The following is a 15,875-nucleotide window of genomic DNA, read 5'->3' on the forward strand; positions in this document are numbered from 1 at the left end:
TAGGATTAAATAGTGGGCAGTGGTATATTTTTTAAAACCCAAAGATTTAGGGGCGCCTGAGTGGCTCGGTCGGTTAAGCATCTGCCTTCGGCTCAGGTCATAATCCTAGGGTCCTGGAATCGAGTCCCACATTGGGCTCCTTGCTCAGCGGGAAGTCTGCCACTCTCCCTACTTGTGTTCTCTTTCTGTGTTGCTGTCAAATAAATAAAATCTTTAAAAACAAACCAAAAAACCCTCCAAAAGCCCCAAAGATTTAATTATACTTTGATTAGAACCAGGCCCCAGAATAGCTGTAAGATTCAGAAATGTCATTTTGAAAAAACACCAAAAATTCCTAAGCAAGTTGGTATACAGATCACAAATGACACACGAGCTGTAATACTCTTTGAGGGCTTCACACAACTTAATATGTTATCTTTAAATGACAAATTTTAATGAATAAATTATATTTCAAAAATTATGTGCTTTCTTCTTTTTTGGACATTAGTCATGTCTTAAAATTTTACTTTCTGACCACTTCCTTTACATTTATAAATGCTACATGTCTCTCAAACTCGAAATGTTTATTTCCCACCTGTGCTGGGAAGTGGTGTTCCCAGGAGGGTCTGTTCCTGTTTGTTCCTTGTCATCCAGACCTCTCAGGTGTTTTCTTCTAGACAGTGTACTGCCTGTGTACTCTGTATTGCTTAGATAAATGTTTCCAAAGGGCTAATGTTCTTTTTATAACTTTACTTTTTCTAGATATAAAGACCTGAAGGTAGTGTTTTCTCCAAAGATGGAAAACAGTACCACTGTCATTTCACGGGAGGAACTGGAAGAGCTACAAGAAGCATTTAATAAAATAGGTATGCTCGAGAAAAACTAGATACGACATTGCTATTCTGCTTGATATCAGACTTCCAGGAATGGAACAATAACTTTTATTGGTTTTACTACCACCCATTTACCCCTAGCTTTATTCCCCCTCCTTTGTCCCCCCCTCCCATCTAGGTTTCACTGAATTCTTTCTTTCTTTCTGAAAGATAAACTAAGACTGGCTTAAATTTCTAGGAGAACTGGACTTTGAATTCTTTGATAATTGCTTTGCCGAGAGTAATCCAGGTTAATGAATGACAGTGTTACTGAATATGCTTAACATGATATCCTCATTACAGAGAGAAAATACAGAAACACTTCCTTGTTTATAAACTGAACTCTGGCCTTCATGTGTTTGTCACAAACAATAACACTTTCTTATTTCATGCAGAATATTTTAAAATCTGAATATTGTTTTTAAAGGCCATATGTCTTAATTTCCTTCTCCCTTATGCAAAATTTTAAAAAATCTTGGGGTTGTTTTTAAAGGCTGCATATCCTATTTTTCTTCTTTCACTTTTTAAACCGAATGGTGTTTTGTCTTTATGACATTATCATTTGACAGCTTTGTATTTTTCTTCCCAAAACATCCCCTCATACTCTGTTGGATGGCAATTCTTCCATACTTTGTTCCTAGGAAACCTGTGGCAAATAGGAATATAAATAACGTCTTTTGCTCTAGTCTGCGAAAGCAAGCAAGTGAAAGGTGAGCACAGTGAAAGGACACTGGGACAGTGCCACCACCACCCCTGCCCCTCCCACAGTAGGCTCCTTCTCTGGTACAGAAGAGCAGTCCATGAGAAACAGTCAGATGGTAGACCAGGGGGGATATATAATGATCACAGTTGGTCCTGTGCCTAGATTTCTCACAAACCTCGTGAATAATCACTAAAATTCATGTAGGTGAAATGTAGTGCAGAATGAATTTTAGAGACCAATGGAAAAAAAAGAAAGAGTTTTAAAAAGAGAGCTCTCCAAAAAAAAAAAAAAAGTAAAGCTTTACTGAGCTTTACTGAGCCAGGAAGCTCATAACTTACAAATATTGCTTTACTGAGCCAGGAAGCTCATAACTTACAAATATTGCTTTACTGAGCCAGGAAGCTCATAACTTACAAATATTGCTGTGAAGTAAAGTGAGGTGTACAAATCCCTGGGCCCTTCCACCTCTCCCTGCACAGCCATCCCCAGAGTAACTCAGACCTTCCAAATACAGTCTACAGGGTGGCTGAATTAGGCTCATAGTGAGTGCCTTAATTCTGATCTTTTCATTATTTGGAGGATGGTATATTTGTCAGTAGAGCATTGCATGAATATGATACAATTTCTAGAAGATTATTATTAATAATAAATTTCATGGAGTATTGTATGCAGTGCCCAGAGTCTTTTCAAGACAAAAGTTGGGCAATTATTACTGGTCGGTTCATTCTGAGCACTGAAACAGAGGAAGTAAATAAAAATGTATCTCTGAGTTTGCTGTTGCTGTTATTTTATAGTGCAGTTTGGTAGCTTGAACAGAAGTGCTACCTAAGTCTTAGTGAAATATGAATGAATTAGTAATCCCTTTTCTTTGTGTAGCTTTACTCTTTATGACTCATGGACATATAATCCTGCAATATTTATTTAATGATATTTTGAATAAATAATTCATTGATGGAACAAATCTGACAGCTGGATAATTTGCTCTCTGTGAGGACGGTGCTAACACTAGCACAATATGTACTAGCTTTATTGACAAGATAAATTGCTATTTTGGAACTCAGTATTCTCTCTGATAATTTCTACCAAACAACTTTTCTAAGGGGCAGAGGGACATGCCCATCCAGCCTTACTACATGGCATGTTTTTTGGGTCTCAAGGGAGACATGGCAGGTTAAAATATTTGTCTTCTTTCTTTTTTTTTTTCCTTTATAAATTTTGGTAAAATAGGCATAACAAAACTTACCATTTTAATAACTTTTTTAAGTATACAGTTCAGTGGTGTTACGTACAGTCATGTTGTTATGCAACCATACCACTATCTCTAGAACTTTTTCATCTTCCCAAACCCATTAAATACCAACTCCTCATCTTTTATAACATTCTGTTTTATGTCTACATCACATTTTGTTTATCCATTCCTCTGTCAAAGGACATCTAAGTTGTTTCTACCTTTGTGCGATTGTGAATAATGTTGCTGCGAACACGAGTGTACAAATATCTGTTCACATTTCTGCTTTCAGTTGTTTTGTGTATATATTCAGAAGTGGTATTGCTGGATAATATGGTAATTCTGCGTTTAATCTTTTGAGGAACCATCATGCTGTTTTCTGTGGTGGCTACACATTTTACAGTCCCATCGGCAGTGCATAAGGGTTTCAATTTCTTCAAATCCTTGTCAACACTTACTATTTTCTGTTAAAGAAAAATTTTTTGTAATAGCCATCCTCATGAGTGTGAAGTGGTATCTCATTGTGGTTTTGATCCGCATTTCCCTAATGTTTTGTGATGTTGAGCATCTTTTTGTATATTGGACATTTGTATAACTTATTTGGAAAAATGTCTCTTCATTTCTGTTCAGTGTCTATTTCTTCTGCCCACTTTTTAATCATAAGTTGTTTGTTTTTGATGTTGTTGAATTATAGGAAAGTCTTAATTTCTTTTTAAACTCTAGTCTTTATGATAATTTAACCTAAGCCTTGATTTCCTCATCTTTAAAGTTAGAATAATATTATCTACTACCTCAAGGTTGTTACAGGATTTCATGAGATAAGTTCTTAACAAATCACGTGGCACAGAATATGTGCTTATTAAATGGTATCTATTATTTCTTGTCACATCACACCCAAACCACAGAGGCCATAGGGATGGAGCTGGGATTTAAGCACACAGACCTATTCATCTTCAGACTCCCAGCTCCTAAGTATTCTTGTTAGTATAGCATGACGGTTAGCAGGTAAACAACTTTTCCACAATCTTGCATGTGAGGGTGGGGGAGGTGGAAAGAGGGAGAGGGAGAGAGAGAATCTTAAGCAAGCTCCACGCTCAGCGAGGAGCCAGAATCAGGGCTCAGTCTCATGACCCAGAGATTATTACCTGAGCCAAAATCAAGAGTCAGACACTTAACCAACTGAGCCACCCAGGCACCCCTCAATCTTGTTTATTTTTAAATACTCTCTGCCATAGTGCTGGTAAAGAAGTAAGCCAGCTAGTTTATTTGCCTATTTCAGAATTATAGGAAACAATTCTGAACTTGTGATGTATTAAATAATGATATCTTGCTCTAAGTTCAAAGAAAATAATATTATTATCGCAATATCAAGGTTCCTAGCTGACTTTGGAGATTATAGCGATATTTTAGTTATTGGTAGATTCTAGTTGAGAAACTTTTAATTATTCTAAACAGTGTTAATTCTAAAACTTGTGTATGAGAGTTTAAAAGAAAAATTCTGTGTTTATCATTAATTGAGTTATAGTGAGGATGGCTCTTTCATCGAGAGGAAAAAGTGAAATAGAGGAAACAAAGCAACTATAAGCAGATGAGCCAAGAAAGCCTATATAACAAGGTGGATCCAGGCAACTAACCAAACAATCCAAAGTTCTGTTGCCAACTCTGGGCAGGAGTGTTTTGTGTTTTCTTTGTTCTGTGTCAAGAAGTGATATCTAATCTGCAGGGAAAACCTAGGGAAGGGCACCTCAGTGATAATGTGAAAATGCCTGGAAACCTATCTTCAGAAGTCCAAATACAGGTGTGAAATTATTTCTTGAACACTTAATGTCAAAGTGACATCAAACATGATTCAGCCTACATAATGGTATCATAAATACATAATGAAGAAGCAATGAATTATTGACAAATGAAACAGAACTGCCACCAAGTGAAATGTGTAACAGAAATACCTTATTGTATTTACTACACAAATCTGCACATATTTTATACACAGTGTGGAACCTGCAGACCCATTTTGTAAATTCTCTGAAGGAGTTAAAATCTGGTAGGTATTCCCTCATGACCATTGCTGCTGTTTCTTCTAGCTCTCTGAGACTTGTCCATGCTTAGTTCTTTGAAATTTAGTTGTGTGCTAAGCCTGGGTTTTTCATCTGTCAGAGCAGTGTTCATACTATGTACTTAAAATACGCATGGAGTCCTAAATCTGTGTGGATAAAGTCCATTTAAATATGAGTTTTTTTGACAAGTGTATAGACTACCTTGTACTGTTCAGATACAGGAGAAAAGGTGACTGCAACTTGTGGAGCAAACCTGAAAGGTTCTACCTGCCTATGAATCTCCCACTAGGCCTTCTGGGTGCACACCTCTAATGAAGAGTGAAAATGATATTTGACAGCTCATAATTTATCTTTACAGATATTGACAACAGTGGGTATGTTAGTGACTATGAACTTCAGGACTTGTTTAAGGAAGCAAGCCTTCCTCTGCCTGGATACAAGGTGCGCGAGATTGTGGAGAAAATTCTAGCAGTTGCTGACAGCAACAAAGATGGCAAAATCAGTTTTCAAGAGTTTGTGTCAGTAAGTAATCCCATCCTCTCCTGGTTACTGATCTTTTAGCTTTGAGCAGGATTTTAGTAATGTCATTGCTCTCTTTGGTTAAATCTGGCTGCAGAGACCAGAAAAAAGCACTGTTTCTAATGATGGTGGTGATGATGATGATGATGGTAACAAGAGTGTCTACAAATAAGTCATAAAAGAAAGGGAAAAATCATTCTCAAATTGTTAGAAGTCAGGTTTTGACAGTAATAGCTCACGTGCTAGTAAAACTACAGTTGAGTTCGGTTTTTACTGACTATCCGTATACAGAATGTTTTAATGTCTCAGTACTTGGTCTTGAGAAATGGAATATTTTTTGTGACTGACATAGCTAAGGTATGGAAGCTATACTTCCTAGAAACTGGTTATTTCCTTGTGATAAGTTATACCTTTAGTTTCAGCAAATGCCACAAGGTAGATTTTGGTGCTAGCTATGGTAGCATTGTTTCATTATTAAAGTACCTCAAGGCTCAGGGAACTGAACAAGATGAAAAATAATACGTGACTTAACCAACAGAAGAAAAATAGGTTGTAGAACTGAATCTTGAATATCATGTATTTCAAACTCTTGGGCTAAGAGAGATGACTTGACCATATTGCCATTGCCATTGCCAGCTGAGCACTTCTTCCTATGCCTCCACCAGGACTGTATGTGTCATATGGAAATAGAACTTGATGGTGAGGCCGCGGAACCCAGGGACTCAGGGAATGTGTCCTGGGAGCTATGAAGACTGAGCTGAGATCTGAAGAAAGATGTTAAACAGATCAAAGGGGCTGAGTGGGGAAAATGAATGATGTGTGAGGCCGATGGAAGTGACAGCCTATGTGGAGGCCCTGTGTGGCTTTAGGGATGGTAGATACTCTCAAGCACTTGGAAAAAAGCTGAGTGTGGATAGGGCGAGATGGTAAGGGAATGGAATGCAGCTGGGGAAGTAAGTTGGGGTCAGGTCATAAGGGTCTTGTAGGATTCTCATTTTTATCATAAGAGCAATAGGAAGCCAGTGATGTAGGAAGAAGAGAGTGTGAAGTGACATGATCAGATTCAGATTTTTTTAAAAACTCACTCTGGCTGCTGCTTGGAGTACTGATTAAATTCAGTCTAGCCAGTTATGAGAGTGATTGGGAGAGGGCATTTCTCCAAACCTCTCAAATTCCCTGCAGTGTCTGACTTACTGATTTTAACTTTGCAATGTTCAGACAGGCAAATATCTTCATTAAAGCATTTAAAAATATCATGTAGTTAGTTATTCTTTAGTTTTCAAAGACACAGCAAAAGGTCGTGGCAAGCACAGGAGAATAATTTCAGTGTATTCAATTTAAGCTTAATTATAACAAAATTTCTTCTAGTATTTGGGGTGCAGACGTTTATACATTTTGTGCTCTGGGTAAGATGACATGAGAGGTATCTGTGTACACAACCAATAAGGGTGGGAATACCTGATTGGGATTTATTTTGATGTCATTCCAAATAAATAAAGAAGTCTAAATAATTATCCTTCACACTGCAAGTTTTTTTGATTGTCTGATCAAGGCTCAGTTTTACTTATATTCCATTCCAGCTGATGCAAGAGTTAAAAAGCAAAGACATCAGCAGGACATTCCGCAAAACAATTAACAAGAGAGAAGGAATTACTGCTATTGGAGGAACTTCATCCATTTCCAGTGAGGGCACACAGCATTCTTATGCAGGTAATCTGCCAATCTAAATTTGATCTTTCAGTCATTGATTCACTCACTAAATCTGATAGTTCATCAAGTCTAAGATGCCATTCATTTGTAAAATTTGTGAAATTTGGTTTGCTGACTAAGATTTTCTGTTTTCAGAGGAAGAAAAAGTGGCTTTTGTTAACTGGATCAACAAAGCCCTGGAGGATGACCCTGACTGTAAGCATCTCCTACCCATGAATCCCAATGATGGCAGCCTTTTCAAATCACTTGCAGATGGCATCCTTCTTTGGTGAGTTGAACATTAGGTTAAGGGAGATAGGTTCTTCCTTTCCCCATTGATGAGCATTCAGTAAAAACTACAACTCAGCAAACAAGTAGCTATGTAGGTATTGAAGAATTTATATCACATGGAAAATTAAGTACCAGATGCTTTCCAAAATTTTTCTTTAAATGCAATCTCTTAGTTTTCTGATGCCTTTTCTATTTCCTTACTGCTGCCAGGATAGTTTTGAGTTATTCCTTTGATGTATTTAAAAATGTTCACAAGGTTTCTTTTTTTCATTTTTAATAAAGAATTATTGCCTGGGACAGGGACATGAGGAAATGTAAAAGAAAGATACATCTCATTTTGGTTAAATGAAATTAATGTTTTAAGTCAGTCTTGTCATATCCTTGGCTCTTTGCAGTGTGTTTCTGCTCACTAGACTGTAAACTCTCTAGGGGCATATCTTCGTTTCTGTTTTGTGTACTACAGTCCCAGCATACTTCTTTGTACAAAGCAGGTGTCTTTTTTTTTTTTTAAGTTTATAAAAATATAGAAAACTTAGAAGAGTAAGTATCACAAATATTCTTATCACCCATAGTTAGCTATTACTAATATTCTGGCATGTTTCTTTCAGTCTTTTTTTTCTGTGTTTTTACTTAAAAAGAAAAAAAAAACTCCACAACCTACGCACAAGTACAGGATATTAGTTTTTAAGTAACATATAAAATATACCTTGACTTCTACCTACAGTTCTAATCTCTTTTTCTGACCTTCAGAGGAAATTCCTATTATGAATTGAATGGGTATTTTTCTATCTTTATTTTAAAATATATATTCTAAAATCTAGAGATAAATTTTATATTAATTTCTCTTAAAATGTTTGAGTTATTGAAATTTTAGGCCATGTCTCTGGCTCTTTCTGCAACAACAGTAATTTTGATACTGTTGATACCACTTTATGAAACTTCTTAAGAATTTGTTTTACATTTCAGACTGCTGAATGTTGATGATCATTAAATGAAATAGAGACAGGACTCACATAAAGAAAATGCAAGACAATTTAAAAAAAAATTAGGAAGTGCTAAGATTACTATTGCAGTGAGTGATAGATTTGTTTTAGGTTACAGAATATTTCTTAGATTTTAAAAAGTAAGTCCCTGACATGAATCACATTATATTTTAAAGAAATGGATTGTTACTACTTTACAAAATTTAACTATTTTGTCTATTGTAAAAACAAACTAAAAAGTCTTAAATAATTTAACTTAAATTATTTATCTTAAACTGGGAGTCATAAGCTTAATTACTGCCATTTTCCTATAGCAAAATGATCAACTTATCTGAACCAGACACAATTGATGAAAGAGCCATTAATAAGAAAAAGCTCACCCCTTTCACTGTTTCTGTAAGTATTTGCCCTTTGCTAATAATCATGTACTGTGTTGTAAAATGTAAGGCCTTTATTAATGGGTACTTAGGCCCAGGCAAAACTTTTTTTACTCCAGTTTTATTGAGAAATAATTGACATATTTCACAGTGTAAGTTTAAGGCATACAGTGTGACGGTTTGATTTACATATATTGTGAAATGATTACCACAATGGTTCACCTAACATGCATCTTCTTATATAGATACAATAAAAGAAAAAGAGAGAAAGAAGGAAAAGAAGAAAAATTTTCTCCTTGTGATGAGAACTCATAGGATCTACTCTCTTAACAACTTCGCTACATACCATACAGCAGTGTTAATTGTAGTCATCTTGTTGTACGTGACACCCCTAGTACTTAAGTATCTTAAAACTGCAAGTTTGTACCTTTTGACCACCTTCCTCCAGTTTTTCCTCCCCACCCCCCCAACCCTTTGCCTCTGGTAACCACAAGTCTGATCTCTTTTTCTATGAGTTTGGTAATTTTTGCTTTGTTTTGTTTTAGATTCCACATATAAGTGAGGTCATATAGTATTTGTCTTTGACTTATTTCATTTAGCATAATGCCTTCAAGGGTCCATTCATGTAAACGTTGGATTTAGCATAATTTCAGTTTCTTATAAAAACTAGGTTTTATTAAATAAAAATTCAGCTTCAGTTTTGTACTGAATGAAATAAAGATTCAAAGAGCTTTGGATGGGGGGGCGCCTGGGTGGCTCTGTTGGGTAAGCATCTGACTCTTGATCTCAGCTCAGGTCTTAATTGTGGGGTTGTGGGTTCAAGCTCCAGCGTGGAGCCCACCTAAAACAAACAAACAAGCAAACAAACATTGTTCAGAGTGCTTTAGATGAACTTTACTTAAGATAATAGTATTCATGTTATATTATTGTAACAATTGAGTTGCTTTTATTAATGAATATTTGCTTGATGCTGTTGTTCTTGGTTGAAATAAGAGTACTATATAGTTTTACTCCATGTTTTACTATTTCACAGAATTTGAGCTATTCTTTTTTAATATATTGTTCTGTAGTCAGCCTCTCCATTCAGGTCTTGTTAAAGTCCAAGAATTTATAGTCACCATACTTTTCCCCTCAAAATCTCTAGAGCAGTGCTGGATATCAATAGTTACTAAGTACTTACTGGGTACCAGCCACTATTCTAAACATACTGCATAAGTTATCTCTTTGACTCTTCCCAGCACCCTTAAAATGAGGTAGATACTACGATTTTACAGATGAGAAAACTGAGGCACTGAGGGGTTACCCAGTGGCAGAACCAGGATATGACCCAGCAGTCTAGCTCTAGAGCCCACCTTATAATCACTGTGTACTGCCACTCTTGTGTGGTAGTGGTAATAGCAACTAGTGCATATACTAGTCACAGCTGCAGCTATTAAAAGTGAGCTAATTCTAAGCTATTTCCCTCATTTCTCTTGGCAAATACAATCCTTGATTTTGCTAAAGTTGTTAAGCCTCTTTTATAGGGAAGCTACAACGTTAGGGCAGTGTTACATGGTTAGTCTTGGAGTATCCAAGGGGTACTCCTATTTCCTGTATCCTCATTGGGGAGTATGAATTGGATGTTGACTAATATGGCTTTCTTGTCTCCCACTTTCCAATAAGCAATAATATTGCATATTCCTAGCAGAAACTACCATTCTTGAAGAAGCTCATTTCTGATTGCAATTGCCAGAAGTTTATTTTCTTTCACATCTTGTGTCGGGATGCTTTGTTTAATATCTATGATTGTTGAAAATATTCATACATCTTATTTTTAGGATACGTGTCACATAATTTTTTATGACACTGGCTCTGAAATACAGCATTTCTCAGTGTTGTACAAATTTATTGTCTGGTTTTACTTTTAACATTTGTATGCAGTGCATTAAAGAAAATAAAGAAAAAAATTCTGTAGCTATTTTGCAATAACTACAGGATGGGCCCGAGGGGCTAAGTCTTTTACAGTTTTATTTTTAGAGATGACAGTCTTCCAGTATGAGTAGGGGGTAATAGTCTAGATCTTTGGGAGGCTTGAAAGAGTATACTAATGTAGAATAAAAAAGATCTCTGGGAAGGAGCAAAGTGTTACTGTGGATATTAAATCTGTCTTTTTTTTTTTTTTTTTAGTAATTTTAGAACTCTGGGAATAGATCGGCTAGAATACTACCAGTTTCCCATGAAACTTTATCCAAAAGAAGCCTCATTCATTTGTAAAAGATTGTAAAGTTTGATAACATAGTTTTTTACCTCATGATGATGGGTTTATGTAGTATCATGATGTATGAAAGAAGAGAAATACGAAGGGATGAAAATGACAAAGAGTAACTATGAAAGCAAGGGAAAGAGATCAAGTAGTAAACTGCTAGTTAAAACCATGGGATTTTTTTTCTTTGAATAGTAGTATTTTGCTTGTATAAATATTACTTATGTTTCAAAAGCTGAATTTTCACAATCTATTGCTTTTTATTTACCTTTACAACTTGTCAATAAGACTTTGGAAAGTACTTTCTCACACGTAATTTTCTTTGCGGCAATTCAGGAAAACTTAAACCTAGCCCTGAATTCTGCCTCAGCCATCGGTTGTACAGTGGTCAACATTGGTGCACAGGATCTTAAAGAAGGAAAACCTCACTTGGTCTTGGGACTTCTCTGGCAGATCATCAAAGTTGGTCTTTTGGCTGATATTGAGATTTCCAGGAACGAAGGTAAGATCATCAAAAATACTTACTTTTCATTGACATGTACTTACTGTGGGAAAAATTTATATTTCATTGTTTTCTTTTCAGCTCTAATTGCATTGCTAAATGAAGGTGAGGATCTAGAAGAGCTGATGAAGCTTTCTCCAGAGGAATTACTGCTGCGATGGGTGAACTACCACCTGACCAATGCAGGATGGCACACCATCAAAAACTTCAGCCAAGACATTAAGGTTTATATCTTAATGTTCATAACTGTGATATAAAATAAGGATGTAGAATGCAGAAAAACAAAAAGTGTTCAGAATTAATTTTAAATTGAAGTTTATTTCATACGGACACAGTGTAGAAAATGAAATTTTGCATTTTTCTGTCTGAGGTGGATCTCCCAATTATAATTGCAAAATCCTTTTATTTAAAAAAGAACTGGTTTAAACTGATGGTTACCAGAAGGGAGGTGGATGGGGGAATGGGTGAAATAGGTGATGGGGATTAAGGAGTACATTTGTGATGAGCACCAGGTGTTGTATGGAAGTGTTGAATCACTGTATTGTACATCTGAAACTACTATTACATTGTATATTAACTAACTGGAATTTAAATAAGGACTTAAAAATATAAAAAGGACAAAATTTTCTTTTGCAGTAAAGAAAAACTGGTTTATTGGTATTTAAGAAGAACTACAACTGGCTGTGAGAAGGAGATACTAGCCCTAGCAGATTAAAGCATTCTTTCCCATTTTATATGCCACAGAGAGACTAAGTTATAATGAGGATGTCAGTCTATTAATTTGGACTGAGACTTCCTCTGTTCACTGGACTAACGGCCCTTGTGGGCCTGACCAGTTCAACATTCTTACTACCACTTTGCCAATAACCAGCTAACAGGAGACCAAATATCTGAGGGCACAGGGAATCAGTAGACAAAAAGAATTCTTCAGGTATGTTTCTCAACCAAAATAGCTTGAAATGCTTCTCTCCTTACCGGGAGAGCTTATCAGTGAAACTATAACATTCAGTGTGCCTAACAGTTCTCCCATGGTCACTTCCTAGACATGCATTGCCAGATTGGGTCTCTGTGACTCCTTCTCTATGCTTTTTTCCCCCACCCAGACTAATCAGCATTGGCATTTATCCGTATTTTATCTCTAGCTATATTAACACCTTCAGTCAGATTATGTTCTTGTCATGATGGGCTTAGATGACAATCCTTCTTTGAAGTGACATTGTATTTCTCTGCTTTCATCTATTATATACTCATTTAAAAATTTATTTTGGGGAGCTCTGTTATTTTAAAATTCAGTTCATCAGATTTTTATTAAATCCTTCCTATGGGGTATTATGCCAGGCATAGGGGATGCAAAGATTTAGCTCTTGAGAAGCTCACCAGTTACACAGGGAGATAGACATTTAGTGGATGGATATTTCAGTTACATATTGGTATTAACAAGCCACTCAGAACTTAATAGCTTAAAATAACCATATCGTTTCTCATGATTCTGTGGGTTAATGCGGCTTGGTTAAGTAGTTCTGCTTCAGATGCTTTTGTTTGGGATAAAACTCATTTGCATTCAGCTGTCAGTTGGGCTGGTCTGGAGGGTGCACAAGGGCACCACTCACATGTCTAGTGCCGCACAGCGTCTCCATGAGGCCTTTCCATAAGGCTAGCTTGTGCTTCCTCACAGCGTGATAGTCTCAGATAGTTGGACTTCCTCCGTGGAGGCCAACTTCAAGAGGGAGGAAGCAGAAGCTCTTAACAGCTTGGGCCTGGAAGCCCCAGTACATCACTTTCATTGCATTCTCTTGTTCAGAGGAAGTGACAAGGCCAGTCTCAGTTAAAGGGGGGAAGGCTTCCAGAAGATAATACTTGACCCTAATCTTAACTGACGCTTGGGGTGTAAATACATGAAAAGGTGAGGAAAGGTATTCTAGGTGTAGGGAACAGTGTCGCTAGAAGCTGTGAGGTGTGAAACCAGCATAGTGCATTCAGGAGCCTGTAAGTAATAAGTAAAGTTACTAAGTTATTCCATTCTTTAAGATGAGGACAATTTCTTCAGTTTGAGTACTATTTCCCTAAATCAAATGATGATTTTATTCATTTAAAAAATTCTATTTCATGTCTTTCCTTAAAGGATTCAAGAGCCTATTTTCATCTGCTTAATCAGATTGCGCCAAAAGGTGACCGGGGTGATGAACGTACCATTACCATTGACCTTTCAGGATTTAATGTAAGTACGGTTTTTAATTAAAGGTTTTTATGTTTCAGTAAACTATACATTGACAAAATTTACCATTTTAACCATGTTTAAGTGTACGGTTCTTTGGCATTGAGTACATTTGCAGTGAGTGCAACCATCACCACTATCCATCTCCAGAACTTTTCATCATCCCAAAGTGAAATCTATACCTGTTAGACAATAACGCCCTATTCCCTTCTCCCCCAAACCCCTGGTAACTGCTGTTGTACTTTCTATCTCTGTGAATTTGACTAGTGAGTACAGTCAGATTTAGAGTGCAATTCTCTATAGGCAGCATTCCCTGATGGAGTCCTCAGCTCTTCATTAAACCTTGGCCCTTTGTTCTTCAGAAGTTTTTCATGCCCTAGGCTTCAGATCTCCATACTAAGCCATCTGGCTGTGATAACTGAAGAAGGGTAATTACAGAATTCTGATGTTGAGTATGTGTGGAATTAACCGTACATCCACTTCTTCCTGGTGCAATATAACTGGAACTCACAAGGGTACTTTGGTGACTATCACTGTATACTAGGAAAGGGAGTAGCAAACCATTGCTAAGCAACTGATAATCAGTTCTTCCAACTTATATTCAGAAATACACAAAATAAAAGATGGCAGTTTCTAGTGTTTATGGTGTAGGAAGGACTGACGCAGATCCTGGCCTAGCTAATGCATTTCCTAGGAAGCCCATTTTTTAGCATAAGTTGTAAATACTGGGGATAGTTCTGTCTCAACGTTAAAATCTGATCAGATATAGTTTGTATGAAAATCTATTAAGTATTTAAAGTGCAACATCCATAATGGTTTTAAAGGCAAATTGAGTCATTACAAATGAATTATATTTTACATTATTACAATGAAACATTTGAGAAAGTATTGCAAAACTGCAAAATTAGCAAATTAGTTTGAGTCAAAAAATTAAGAACTTAAACGTACGGAAAATTTCAAACATAATAAAAAAATGAACAAACTCAGTATAATAAACTACCCTGTGCTCATCCCCCAGGTTCAACAACTATCAGCTCATGGTTAGTCTTTATTCATTTATCACCTGTACTTCCTCTCCCATGTTATTTTGAAGCAAACATTTGCTTCAAACATTTCATTGATAAGTATTTCAATATGTATTTCTAGAAGATAAACTTGAAAAATATAACCATAATACCTTATCAGACCTAAAGAAATTAGCAATAATCTATATCATCAAAATATTTAGTCAACATTGGCATTTCCAATTGGTCTTAAATGTCAGATTTTCTTTCTATAGTTTATTTGAATTAAGATCTGAATAAGGTCCACATATTATTATTTGCTCGTGTCTACGTTAGGAACTTTTTATTGCTTAATAGCATTAAACCTATTGCTTTCTCTGATTTCATTTACATTTTTACTTTTTTGTAACTGATGCACAAAATGAGATAAGTCATAATTCTTGGACATGATACACTCTCATCATGGGTCCGTGCATGTCCCTCTTTTTATTTATTTTTGTTTGTAGTTGTTTTAACAACTACAAGTCCGTATGAACCGTCACTCCAACAAGAAAGCTAAGGCCTTGATAGTAATTTATGTTTAGCTTTCTTCTTCTTCCCTATTCCATCTTTCTGCCTCACCTTAATGTGATAATCACCGTCTTCAGTCTTACGCTCATTGTTCTTTTGCTTCTCTTTTTATATAGTTTTCTTTCAACCAAATATATCCCTTACAAAACTAAATTTGTCATTTTACTTTTTAACTTCACATAAAGCTTATTACCTTGTACTTAAATGCTTATTTTGAACATATATTGCTAAGTCACTCACATTGTTCGATGTTACTATATAAATATGACACAGTTTGTCTCCTTTCCTGTTGACAAGCACTTGGTTTGTTTCTAGGATTTCGCACTTGTGAAAAGTGCTATTCTTCTGATTTTAATAATTTTTTATTTGTATCCCAACTTGTTTTTCATTGAGAAAAGAGTCTACTGGAAATATTATTCAGAGTAGAATGGGTGAGATAACTAAGCCTCTTAGCCAAAAGGTATGATCTTGACCAAATTATCTATAATTTGACCAGTAGGAGCTGACTGATAGAAAATTTGAGAGTTTATTTTGATCTATCATTTAATATATTTCTAGAAAAGTGATTACTTTTAAATATGTGTATCAATAAAAAAATTACGCCAATCAAAAGTTTAATGTTGACCGTTTTTGTTTTATTTTGT

The 15,875-nt window shown here is 35.9% G+C and overlaps 1 protein-coding gene across 6 annotated transcripts in view; it reads left to right on the plus strand.

Moving 5' to 3' along the window:
- Positions 1-15,875, plus strand: part of PLS1 (plastin 1) — a 97,400-nt gene that overhangs the window by 59,593 nt on the left and 21,932 nt on the right. For all 6 annotated transcript variants that reach the window (XM_027584211.2, XM_035727858.1, XM_035727859.1 and 3 more), the window contains 8 exons: positions 742-845; positions 5,198-5,361; positions 6,939-7,068; positions 7,204-7,336; positions 8,636-8,717; positions 11,277-11,442; positions 11,524-11,666; positions 13,565-13,660. In XM_027584211.2, the coding sequence (XP_027440012.2) occupies positions 776-845; positions 5,198-5,361; positions 6,939-7,068; positions 7,204-7,336; positions 8,636-8,717; positions 11,277-11,442; positions 11,524-11,666; positions 13,565-13,660 (984 nt within the window). In that variant the 5' untranslated portion in view covers positions 742-775. The remainder of the gene's footprint in view (positions 1-741; positions 846-5,197; positions 5,362-6,938; positions 7,069-7,203; positions 7,337-8,635; positions 8,718-11,276; positions 11,443-11,523; positions 11,667-13,564; positions 13,661-15,875) is intronic.

This window comes from Zalophus californianus, chromosome 1, assembly GCF_009762305.2.
Source record: "Zalophus californianus isolate mZalCal1 chromosome 1, mZalCal1.pri.v2, whole genome shotgun sequence".
NCBI lineage: Eukaryota > Metazoa > Chordata > Mammalia > Carnivora > Otariidae > Zalophus > Zalophus californianus.